At 33.4% G+C, this 13212-nt stretch overlaps 2 protein-coding genes across 2 annotated transcripts; one reads left to right on the forward strand and one right to left on the reverse strand.

The window, feature by feature from the left end:
• Positions 1-1749: 1749 nt before the first annotated feature.
• LOC111792465 (chloroplast protein FOR GROWTH AND FERTILITY 2) lies at positions 1750-4693 on the forward strand. The gene is made up of 2 exons (XM_023673963.2): positions 1750-2198; positions 3609-4693. Exons 1-2 carry the CDS (start codon positions 1905-1907, stop codon positions 4461-4463), a joined length of 1149 nt encoding a protein of 382 aa, XP_023529731.1. The 5' UTR covers positions 1750-1904; the 3' UTR covers positions 4464-4693.
• Positions 4694-8150: 3457 nt separating this feature from the next.
• On the reverse strand, positions 8151-9511 carry LOC111792492 (putative BOI-related E3 ubiquitin-protein ligase 3). The gene is made up of 2 exons (XM_023673999.2): positions 9095-9511; positions 8151-9019 (listed from the first exon to the last, which is right to left on the reverse strand). The coding sequence occupies exons 1-2, from the start codon at positions 9365-9367 to the stop codon at positions 8489-8491; spliced, it is 804 nt and encodes a 267-aa protein (XP_023529767.1). The 5' UTR covers positions 9368-9511; the 3' UTR covers positions 8151-8488.
• Between the last annotated feature and the right edge of the window lie 3701 nt (positions 9512-13212).

Consider the following 13212-nt stretch of genomic DNA (forward strand, 5'->3'; position numbering starts at 1 on the left):
CGATATGAGACCTAACAATCAAGTCTTAAGGAGTCAGCATCCTCGCTAGAACACTGCCTGGAACCTGACTCTAATACCATTTGTAATAGCCTAAGCCCACCGCTAGCAAATATTGTGCACTTTGGCCCGTTACATATCGTCGTCAGCTTCACAGATTTAAAATTCATCAGCTTGGGAGAGATTTTCACATCCTTATAAGAAATGTTTCGTTTCCCTCTCCAACCGATGTGGGATCTAACACACGTAGAGAAGAATAAAAATAGTCATAGATAGGATAGGATTTCTCACATACACTTTCGACTCACTGCCCTGCCCTCAGGTAAAGTGACAAACAATCGAGGCAAAACTTAAGGAGCATAGTCTACTCGTGTCCTAAGGGTAGTAAGCTAAGAGCGACTATAAAAAACCATATCCTATCTACAACTATTTATACTCTTTTCTACGTGCTAAAAAAACAGTGCTAAGATAATGCTCATTTAAGTGACTATAATACAAGTCACGAGCGATGGTAAACTATGATCTACTAAATAATGTTTTGGTCGAACCTTATAATTATTTATTTATTTCTTTCTTTCATAAGCATTATTTTTAATTCAAATTTTGTTTCTAAGAAAATTTCAAATTTTTAATAATTAAATAAGCTTTTTTAAAAAATTAAAAAATACAATTATTTCCCCTTTGTCAATTATTAATTGATCTCACACCAACCTACTTAAATAATTGCCCACTTGCCCTAAGAAAAATATGAAATCTACCTAATATAATTATAATTAATTTGGAATTTAATATTCTCATCCAAATAATTAATCCAAAAAAAGTAAAACAATTAAAAAAAATCTAATTTTTTATAAAAATACTATTTTTTTCTTATATAATTTCAAAATAATATTGATTATATAATCAATAATTGTAGAAGTACTCCTAATTAAAATAACACCTTTTCATTTTAAACCCAATAAATTTATTAATTTTTTTTTAAAAATAAAGTTAAGTAATTTTTTTTTTTAAATAAGGTTAATATTGAATTTGATAAAAAAAATTTAAAGCCAAATTTGATTGGCCCTAATTAAAATATATGATTAAAAAATCTAAAATAATATTTTCGAGATTTAAAAATAGTCATTATACTTATTATTATGTTTTTTTAGGGTTTTATTTAAAAAATAATATATATATATATATATATATATATATATATATATATATATATATATATATATATATATATATATATATATATATATATATATATATATATATATATATATATATATTAATGGTGTTCCAAAATTATTATGGTGAGATTCACGGTCGTAGAAGAGAACAAAACATTTTTTTAGAAGGTGTGAAAATTTATCCCTAATAGATGCGTTTTAAAATTGTGAGGCCAACGATGATATGTAACGGACTATGAAGCTGACGATGATACGTAACGGGTCAAAGTAGATTAGAATGTTTGTCTGGAACATTTTTATTTTTTATAATTTTGCAAAAAAATATGAGTTAATATGATTTTAAAAATTAGAATTTTTGTTTATAATTTAATAAAAAATCATAAATAGTTTATTAAATTAAAACAAGAATTAAGTTGGTTTAATTAGTTTAAATTTATATTAATTTATTTTTATAAAATATTTATTAATTATTATTTTTTAATTTAATGGCAATAGATGAGCCCACGTTAATCTTATTGGACCAGCGAAAATAATAAAATGAATAAATAAATAAATAAAATTGGGAGCTTTAATTTTCGGTTGAACTTGTCTGACTTGGACTCTATCTTCCTACTCCACCCACCAGCCTCCATTTGGGATTCTCATCTTCCACCCTCCTTCTTCCTCCGCCGCCCCCTATCGGAGCTTTCTTGACGCCGGCGACGGCCGATACGACGGTGAAGAGGCGCCATGGACAGGCTTCTGTATTCTCCTTCTCCTACCTCCTTCAAGATTAATCCGAATCCACCTCTTCTTCTTCCTCGGTTCCGTCGCATTGACTCCGCGAAGCTCAATTTCCCCCTCCCGACGCGCCATGGACTCCGTCCGCTTGGTTTGTTCTCCTCTAAGACTGAGAAGCCTTCTATGCCGTTGATTCATTGTCTTTCTTCGTCGAATTCGTCGAGCGATTCGATTTCCACGTCCGATTCTAGAGCCGGCTCGCCCAAGCCTGATTTGCTTGAACATTTCGCCGGAAAGAAGAAGGTATTGGATTGAAATTCCTTTCTCTATTCTTCTGTCGTTAATTTCCTGTTCTTCTTTGCTTTAATTTTGATTATCATATAATTGAATTCCGCTGGGATGTAGTCTGCCGTCTTATTTGCTTTGAAGCGCATTTTATCGCGTTTTAGGTCAAGTTTGAAATACTGTGAATTGGTTACGTTATAACTCATTCTGTTTGGATTAATTATAGAAAGTTGGGCACATTTCTTTGAAATTCGTGAACATTTTTCTTCAATTTATGGCATGAATTTTACCTAATCATACGAGTCATGTGGAATACTTGCTGCGGTGCTTGTAATAGAGCTAATTTTAGGATTCCAGTTTCTTGATGGAATCAGAGTCAAGAACATGATTTTGATTTTCAATTTTGTAAACCATCAATGTCTCTAATGAATTACAATTACTGTGGATTTTTGGATTATGCTTAACCTTTACATGAGATTCTTTGTTTTGAAATAAATGTTGAAACTGATCTTAATGAAGATCGACGGGTATGTTCAGAGAAGATCTCTGCTCCATTTTGCACTCCTCATTTATTGTTAGTGGTGCTCGTTGAAATTAAATATTCACATTTACTTCCATGAGGTCACAGACTCAATCAGAATCACAAACAGAGTCAGAATACAGACGCAGCAATAATTGGGCTTTTATTTTTTTGCGCCTTAATCTTTTTCTGACTCTTTGGACACAACGAAAATCCCAGCAGCTCACATTGTTCATGCATTGCTGACATTTATGAAGCAATATAATGATATTAGTGAATGACTGTAAAAGCGATCATATCTCAAATTTGTTTATCTAAACCTAATACACATCTGTTATGAGTTTTCTAGATTTTCAGGATGGACAGCCATAGCTCCAAAGAAAACATTGTGTTGATATTATTTAGCTATTAACTTGTTAAATTTGTTGACTAAGAAAGACCCTTTAAGTGTAAATTCTGTGATGGGGATGACAATGGAAGGGATTTAGGGATATTATAAGGGTATGTTAGTGGCTAGGTGGAGAAGTTGCTATTGGTGAATTGTTATAAATAGAGGAGGTGGGCAATTGTAAAGTGGCCTTATGCTCGAGTGAGAGTGCTCAAGAAAGGAAGGTTCCAAATGTTGAGGATTGTTGGGAGGGAGTCTCACATTAGCTAGTTAAGGAGATGATCATGAGTTTATAAGTAATGATACATCTTCGTTGGTATGAGGCCTTTTGGAGAAACTAAAAACAAAGCCATGAGAGCTTATGTTCAAAGTGGACAATATCGTACTATTGTGGATGTCGTGATTCCTAACAACAAGTACCTCGAATATTCGTGTTATCATCTTCTAGTTATGTTATCTTTCATATTTCAATATATTTTGAGTTCTATCATTCTGATGATACTTAATATCTTTGCTTCAGGTCAAACAGTCGCTCTTTGTTCTTTCTGCTCTTGCCCTGATCCTGATCCAACCAGTCTTTGCGCCAGCAGCTTTTGCATCTTTCCAAAATGCAGCTAAAACCGGAGGTCCTGCAGCAGCTGCAGTTGGGCGACGACTGATCCAGAGTGAGCTATTAAGTAGCGCTTGGACTGGCTTTTTTGCTGGCTGCTTACACACATTATCAGGACCAGATCACCTTGCTGCCCTTGCACCCCTTTCAATTGGCTGTAGCCGCATGGAAAGTGCTGCAGTGGGCGCTCTTTGGGGATGTGGTCATGATGCAGGTCAGGTCATTTTTGGTCTACTATTTTTACTGCTAAAAGATAAGCTTCACATTGAAATTCTCAGAACCTGGGGCACAATAGTAGTAGGCGTGACACTATTTGTAATAGGAGTTCTGGGTATTAGGGAAGCTTCAGAAGTCCGTACCCCATGTGTTGTAGGTCTAGAAAATGGTGAATGCGATGTCGGCATTTACAAAACATTAGAGAAACCAATGGTCATAGGGGAGAAGAACAAGAAGAAAAAAAAGATAGGCTTTGCCACTTTTGCCACAGGAGTTGTCCATGGCCTACAACCCGATGCACTCATGATAGTCTTGCCTGCCCTGGCCTTGCCTTCCCGTGTAGCCGGCGCTGCCTTTCTTGTTATGTTTCTAGTTGGAACAGTTATTTCAATGGGAAGCTATACTGCTTTTATAGGCTCGTTTAGCGAGGCATTGAAGGACAGAGTGCCTAGAATAACTGAAAAACTGACCTGGGCTGCTTCTTTTGTAGCCATTGCTCTTGGACTTGCCATTATCATTAGCCAGTTTCTTGGTTATAGCCTCTACTGATTGTCTCCATCCACTCCTTTTCATCACCAGACATAAAAAGTTAGTAGTTTTGAGGAGTACCCAAATTTTTTCTTAAGATTATCTCTACTGTTTTGGATCTTGTCTGTAGTACGGATCTTAAATTGTGTAAAAAGCTTGACATAATCATCTTTTGCTCCAATACAAGTTCCACTTGCTGATACACGAATAGTTTAAGGGATTGACATGGCTCTTGTCTGTCTCATTGTTTATTTGTTAATCTTTATTGAAGTGATGAGTGATCTGATTCTGATCTTATCTTGAACAAGAACAGTGTGTTTAGTGATTTCTTTAAAATGGAAATGTGTTTTTGTGATGTGATGTGATGTAACTGAGATTGACTTATGAAAGTCGTTGGGAGAAAGATGACTTTGAATTTTCCAACCCCATTAATGGAAGAACTGAATAGTGTTCTTCCACTTTGATTTTTTGAACACCAACTAAGAATTTATGCTCTGTTTACCAAATGGAGATGATAATGGAATGAAGAAAGATGCTTTTCTAGAATGAGAATGCTAATTTCTCCCATCAATATGAGTTCGGACTTTAGTGGCTACCTTTTTAGAATGGTCGAGGTCGAACTCTGCATAAGTTGACTTTATTATAAGAATATTATATTTTGGTACATTGACCAAAATGATATTTTAGTAACAAAATAATAAAAGAAAAGATATCTTTACAACGTTGTGAGAATATTTACTATTGGTTCATATACCAACGAAGATACTGTCTTTATTTATAAATTGGAAATCTATCTTGTTGTGAGATCCTTTAGTTGGAGAGAGGAACAAAATATTTCCTATAAATGTGTGGAAACCTCTTTAGCATATGCGTTTTAAAATCGTGAGATTGACAACAATAGGTAGCGGGTTAAAGCGGACAATATTTGCTAGTGGTGGGCTTGGTCTATTACAAATGGTATTAGAGCCAAACGTCGGGCGGTGTGCCAGCGAAGACACTGAGCCTCCAATGGGATAGATTGTGAGATCTCATATCGGTTGGAGAGGGAAAACATCTCTTTTAAAATTGTGAGGTTGTCGGCAATACGTAACAGACAAAAACAGACAATATCTGCTAGCGGTGGGTTTGAACTATTACATTGTTTACTTGATGTGAAACTATATTCATATCACTCAAACATTTTGACATTTTGAATGAGATATATAGCAACAAGCCACGTATCCAAATCTACTTATCTTTTCTCGAACATATGATCTAAAGTCTAAGCCATCGATTACAATATGCGATAACGAACATGGACGGCCAACTAACTCATGAAGAAAAAGGAAGGTAGGGATTAGGTCCACCCCATGTTTGGATGTCCATCAATTAGAACCCCAATGTGATGGCAAAAGCAAATGATTTGTTGCCCTTTTAAGTGCCCCATGCATTCCACTTTCAAAATTTTGTATTTAAATCTTAGGGGACGAAGCATTCCTTAGAAGGACGTAGAAACCTATCTCTAACATACACGTTTTAAAAACCTCCAGAAGAAACTCGAAAGGAAAAACTCATTAGTTGGAGAGGGAACAAAGCATTTCTTACAAGAGTGTGGAAGTCTATCCCTAACAAACACGTTTTAAAAACCTTAAGAATAAACCCAGAATATCTGCTAGCAGTGGGTTTGGACGATTATAAATAGTATCAAACCTAGACATTGAGCAATGTGCCAGTGAAGATGCTGGGGATGGATCGTAAAAGATTGTCCTTTTTCAGTTTTGGCTAGTTTTAGTCATATACTTTTAAAATATCTATTTAGTGTAACGACTAGCTAAAATTTTTATCGAAAAAAGGAATAATTTCAGATATTTCAAAACTATAGATTAAAACGAACAAAAGTTTAAAGTATAAGAATTAAAATGTTCGTTTTAAAAATATATTAATCGAAGATATGACTTAAAGCTTTTAAATTACTTTTACGAGCTTTTAAAATATTTTTGTTGTTATTTTATTAAAGTTTATAATTTTTATTATACCCATAAGTTATGCGTGATTGAACTTTACACGAAATAACAAAATCGGTCTAAAAAATGGGTTGAAAAAGGAGAATCGAACCACATTCTTGTCACTCGACTTATTTAATATATTATATTATACTCGTACGATATCATAAAATTAATTTATCACGTCAATATTAAATTATTTTCTTTCTCTTATATTTATATAAAAAAAATCACATTAAATATAAAATCATATTGAAAATAAAAATAGTTTTAAAAAAATATGGTGGGTAAGACAACCTTAAACTCAAAATCAAATTTTCAAAAAAAAAAAAAAAAAAATATATATATATATATATATATATATATATATATATATATTATTACTATTATTTTAATGAATAAATAATACATAATTAAATAAAGGATTATTATTTTATTTATTATTATTATTATTTTATTTTATTTTTTGGTGTAAAAACTCAAAGTTAGATATTGTCAGCTTTTGCTCGTTACGAGCCTCATGGTTGACAATTTTTTTTTTTTTTTGGTAAAAACTCGAACTAACAGCTAATAGATATTGTCCGTTTTGCCCGTTAGTATACGTATTACTGTCAGCCTCATAGTTTTAAAAGTTACGCAGCGAAACTGGTACTCATCCAGTTAATATCCTCTCTTGACTTTTCTTATGGATTTTTCCATTGCACGTCTACTAAGAAGTGGTTAATATCCTCTCTCGGCTTTCCCTTCTGGATTTTTTCATTGCGCGTCTACTGAGAAGAGGTTAACATCTTCTCTCGGCTTTCCCTTGTGTATTTTTCCATTGCGCGTCTAATAAGAAGAGGTTAATATCCTCTCTCGGCTTTCCCTTCTGGATTTTTTCATTGCGCGTCTACTGAGAAGAGGTTAACATCTTCTCTCGGCTTTCCCTTCTGTATTTTTCCATTGCGCGTCTAATAAGAAGAGGTTAATATCCTCTCTCGGCTTTTCCTTCTGGATTTTTCCATTGCACGTCTACTAAGAAGAGGTTAATATCCTCTCTCGACTTTCCCTTCTGGATTTTTCCATTGCACGTCTACTAAGAAGAGGTTAATATTCCTTCTGGATTTTTCCATTAAGCGTCTACTAAGAAGAGATTTTCACACCCTTACAAGAAATGCTTCGTCTACTAAGAATAGATTTTCACACCCTTACAAGAAATGCGTCTACTAAGAATAGATTTTCACACCCTTACAAGAAATGCTTCGTCTACTAAGAATAGATTTTCACACCCTTACAAGAAATGCGTCTACTAAGAATAGATTTTCACACCCTTACAAGAAATGCTTCGTCTACTAAGAATAGATTTTCACACCCTTACAAGAAATGCTTCGTCTACTGAGAAGAGATTTTCACACCCTTATAAGAAATGCTTCGTTCTTCTCTCCAATCGAGAAATCTCACAATACTCGCATATTTTTTGTTCTACTTTATGATAGCGTGTCTTACATTTTCAAATTTATTATATGGTTTAATGACAAACCCAAAATTTAAAATAAACACAAATTCTCAAACAAACTTTAAATTTGAGCATTAAATGATAAAATTTAAATGAATTAAAGCTAGAAATTTATTTTTATCATAAGATTTTATGAAACAAATAAAATAAAATAAAATCATTTTTAGTATAGAATAAAATTTGTAATTAAACCTTTATATTAACAAATGGAACCAAACACAAACAGAGCACTGAATCAATCTGACAATCTCTTTCTTTCAAAATTCATAATTAATCTCTGACAAACAAAGCTCAAAATGGATCACTAACAACACCCATAACATAATCAAATCAATCACCAAATCCCAACAATTTTGTTCATAAAAATGGGCAAAAATTATCAAAAAAGTAAATAAAAGATGCTCTGTTCTTTAAAAATCTTCCCCACTTCGTTGTTTGGTAGCTTCGAAGTACAAATTTTCGATCCAAAATATAAAAAAACTGTAAAAAAACGAAGAAAATGTTGAAGAACTGTGCTGTTCTGTTCATGATTTTCTATCACTTTCCGGGAAAAGAAAATTCTGGGTTTCTCAGGAAATCAAAGCTTCAATGCTTGCTTTCTTCCCCGTTCTGCAAACTGGACACGAATCCAACACAGATTCACAATGTTTACAACAACAAAGATGCCGACAAGGCAACAAAATCACTGTCGAATTCCTAAAATTACATCCTCTGCAAATCATCATCATCGTCTTGCTCTGTTTTGTTCCATGTTCTGAAACAGAGCATGCTCTGTTTCTCGCCGGAGTTTCGTCGTCATCGGCGCAACAAGATTCCGCATCGTCGGAGGAATTTGTGGCTATGTTTTCTCTCATTTGATCCAATTTGTTGGTTAATGACATAGCCATGGCTTCGTTTTCTTCAGCAATTCTCTTCCAAATTTGATTCTCTGTTTCTAATTTTCTCAGGAAAATCTCGAGTTCCATTGTTTTCTTTGAAGCTTTCACAATCTCTTCCTCTTTTTGCCTCAACAAAACCTCTGTTTTCGCTTCGATTTTCTTCATCAATGTCGAAATCTGTTGCTTCCCTTGCTCTCTCAACGCCGTTCTCAACCTCTCATTCTAAACCCCAAACAAAAAAAAAAAATTAAAATTCAATAAAATTCGTAAACTTTAAGGAATGGATTTAACTCAAACCTGTAATCTAATACAATGGTCGATCTCTTGTCTCTGTTTTTCAACATGGGCACTCATACACTGAGAAAACGCCGCCGCGCCACCGCCCATCCGGTGGGGGTTCTTCGAGAAGGAAAAAACAGAGCCACCTCCATCTCCACCGTCGCCGTTGAATAACTCAGTTGGGGTCATCTGCGTCGGTTTCTGGAAGCAGAACTGACCGACAACGTCGGTCAACCCGCCGGCGAAGGGGAACCCATGATTTTCAGAGTAGAGTTGAGCGTGAACCGCCATGGATTCCGGCGACCCAGAAGAATCTGAAGCAAACCCTTTTGAGAAAGATGGAAAAGAAAAGTGGGTTTGGATTAAAAACAGAAACTTGATTGAGATTCACAAGAAAATTGATTCCTGAGAGGGAGCATTAATAGAACGAATATATATATACACATATAGATACATATATATATATATGTGTGTGTATAAATGCGTTGGAAAAAGGTGAGATTTTGAATAAATTTGAGTGAAAAGTAATAGGAAAAAATAAAAAGAAAAAAAAAATCTTTTTTTGGAAAGGAAAGTAACTGAAGAAAGAGAGATTTAATAGGGAGGTTGGGGAAAGGGAACAGCCTAGAATATTATTTTTCTCGTTTTATTTATTTTTAATTTTTTTTTAAAGTAATTAAAAATAATTAATTTTGGAAGAAAAAGAGGGATTTTAGGAGTGGGTCTAAATGGAAAGGTATTTTTTTAGAGAGAGAAAAAAAAATGGATGAGAGAGAGAGAGAGAGAGTTGGCTGAGTCAGCATTCAATTTGATGATCATCATCATTATTATTGTTATTAAGAGGAGGGGAGAATCTCTAGATTTGTTTATTTTTTTGGGTTTTTTTTTTAAATTATTATTTAGGAAAAAAAAACTCGGAATACCCGTTCACTCTCGTACTTCTGAGAAAAATTGGTAGGAATTTTGACACTTGATGGACTCGACGTTCTTTGGCCACTCATGATTTCGAATCGTATGACCTTGATTGGGATATTTCGCATTGGGGAAGAGAACGAAACGCCTAAGAGTGTGGAAACATAAGCGTTTTAAAGGCCTGAAAAGAAGCTCAAAGAGGACAATATCTCTAGCGGTAGGCTTGGACAGTTACATTGATATTCCCTAGCCACGTTACATACTTCTTAAGAAAATTTCTAAGAGATGTCTGAGATGTCTCTAATGTCTTAATGTCTAAGATGTCTAAGATGTTTGAGATGTCTCTGATGTCTAAGATGTCTCTAATGTTTGAGATCTCTTTGATGTCTGAGATGTCTGAGATGTCTCTAATGTTTAAGATGTCTCTAATGTCTGAGATGTCTTTGATGTCTGAGATGTTTGAGATCTCTCTAATGTCTAAGATGTTTGAGATGTCTCTAATGTCTGAGATGTCTCTAATGTCTAAGACGTCTAAGATGTCTCTAATGTTTAAGATGTCTTTAATGTCTCTAATGTCTAAGATGTCTGAGATGTCTCTAATGTTTAAGATTTCTTAGATGTCTCTAATGTCTCTAATGTCTCTAATGTTTAAGATGTCTGAGATGTCTCTAATGTCTCTAATGTTTAAGATGTCTGAGATGTCTCTAATGTCTCTGATGTTTGAGATCTCTCTGATGTCTGAAATGTTTGAGATGTCTCTAATGTCTGAGATGTCTTTGATCAGGGTTTTAAATCTGATGGACTCGACATTCCCTACCCACGTAACATACTCGCATGTTTTTAAGAAAAATTTATCGAATGTCACCCAAAGTATGATTTCACTGCAAAAATGTTAACTTTATTGGTACAGGTAGTAGTATCAATTTTTTAAAACATTTATTAAGATTTGTATATTAAGGATTAATAAAATGTAATCAAACTCCACTATTTTGTCGGCAAAATTCAAGACCAGAAAATAAAATAAAATAAAAATATGGAAATCAATTATTTTATTTTATTTATTTTATTTTTCCGAAACAGTCAAGACCTGCCATTGCATTCAAAGTCAATTTGTTTGTAATAATAAATATTAAATTAATAATGGTTTTATTTTATTCCAGAGAAACCGATAATTAACTGTTAATTTAATAAATCAATAATAATGTATTAAAGTATTTACTCCATTCAACTTTTTGAATAAAAATTTATTTAATCAATGCAATTTCTTAAAATTAAATATTCTCTTTTAATAAATAAATAAATATTTATTTAAGTTATTTTTATTAGTGAATATACTTTAAATTAATGTATTTAATGTTAATTAAATTAACTTAGTATAGATATTCATTTTCTAATATTACTTATTTATAATTAATGATCCAACTAAATTGATTCTTTTATTATTAATTAATTAATTAATTTTTTAATGTTTTGTTAATTAATATATTAAATTTAATCCCATCCATTTAAATATTACAATATCCATAATCACAAAAACATTAAAAAAAACTTTAATATTTATAATATATTAACCTAATCGAGCGCTATATATTAACCTAGTCGAGCATGGACAGCTATCTCTCGAACACAGGTTTAGGTTCAGCCTCAATGAAGAAATAAAACGGACAACCTAACAATGAATCTTCTCAGACCAAGAACGACGAGAAATATGCAACAGCAATCCAAGGACAGAGCTGGGATTTCTAGATCGTATCCTCATCGCTCTCTTTCACAATTTTCATGTAAAGAACGTTTTTTTCATCCATATTTAGAATAGGTGCTTGTCGGTAAACGGATATTAAAATGAATTTTCTCGAAAAAATTAAAAAATGTTATAAATTGTGTGACTCTTTCAACATTATTGTTATTATTATTATTATTATTATTATTATTATTATTATGAGTGTTGAAAGAGCTCAATAATTTGAGTTGAATTTGGGTTCCCTATGAGGGTGGCTAGTGAAAGTGATTCAGCGAAGAATGGACCAAAGGCCGGCGGACGCCATGGACCCATGTGCCGCCTGCGCCTGCAACTCCAACCTCCCACGCACCCCCCTCACCTATAATCAACCTCATATATGCCGCCCGTTCAACTCAGAGTTTTGTCTTTAAACTTTACGTTCGTGTTTCAAAAAAATTTAAAGGTATTTTTTAGTGTGGAAACCTCTTCTTAGAAACGCGCGATGATACATAACGAGTCAAAATAGACAATATTTACTAGCGATAGATTTGGACCGTCACAGTTGACATCAAAGCCTGACATCGGGTGGTGTGCTAATGAGCACGTTAGACCTCTAAAAGAGTGGATTGTAAGATTAAGTGTGAAAAACTCTCCCGAAAAACACGTTTTAAAATCGTAAAGCTGACGGGTCGAACTTTTAAATGTATTTCTCAACTACTTCTTCTACCTTCCCCTTTTCCTTTTGTTTTGTTTTGTAGCTTTCTATTCATTCACTCAAATCTTATATTTTATTAAGATTTTCGTTGTTCGTGTTATGTTACATCACTTATAATCAATTAATTATGTTTGGATCTTATCGCTTCCTTAATTTAATCAATTTATGTTTCTCTAATTTGTCACGTACGTATAGTTTATGTTTGTTTTTAGTTGAATTTTTGCTCGAATGAATCTGCAAAGTTGAATCTAGATAATTTGTATTTGTACCCTAAAACGTGGGTTTTTTGTTATTTAGTATTATAGCTGATATACTCGTAACACTCAAAACCTATCGCTAGCCGATATTATCTTCTTTGAGTTTTTTTTTTTTTTTTTTTTTTTTTTTTTTTCGGGTTTCTCCTCAAAGTTTTTAAAACCCTTGTAAAGAATCTACCCCACGGGGCCCAGCCAATGTGGGATCTCACAATCTATCCCCTCGGGGCCCAGTGTCTTCGTTGGCACTCGTTCCCCTCTCTAATCAGGTGTGGGATCTCACACATATCATTGAGTTCGAGTTCGAGTTCGAAGGTGAACATCACCTAAAACTAATAATTTTTTTCCACGACTTTAAAGTATCGAACCCTACAAGGAAAATATGATCCATATGATAATCGAGCGTAATAAATACGAGCATCCCATGAATGTGTTTGCTATCATATCATGAAATTAATAATATGAGCTAGCATTACCAATTAGGTATGTATAGCTATTCTTACTTTTAAGAGAGAATAAAAAGGACCAAAATATT

Source organism: Cucurbita pepo, chromosome 4 (assembly GCF_057944985.1).
Source record: "Cucurbita pepo subsp. pepo isolate OVF chromosome 4, ASM5794498v1, whole genome shotgun sequence".
Lineage (NCBI taxonomy): Eukaryota > Viridiplantae > Streptophyta > Magnoliopsida > Cucurbitales > Cucurbitaceae > Cucurbita > Cucurbita pepo.

Bases quoted from the DNA above. Each gene is read 5' to 3' on its own strand.
- LOC111792465 (XM_023673963.2), top strand. From the start codon at position 1,905: ATGGACAGGCTTCTGTATTCTCCTTCTCCTACCTCCTTCAAGATTAAT. The intron at 2,199-3,608 runs GTATTGGATTGA...TCTTTGCTTCAG, and splicing joins ATTTCGCCGGAAAGAAGAAG to GTCAAACAGTCGCTCTTTGT.
- LOC111792492 (XM_023673999.2), bottom strand. From the start codon at position 9,367: ATGGCGGTTCACGCTCAACTCTACTCTGAAAATCATGGGTTCCCCTTC. The intron at 9,020-9,094 runs GTTTGAGTTAAA...TTTGGGGTTTAG, and splicing joins ACCATTGTATTAGATTACAG to AATGAGAGGTTGAGAACGGC.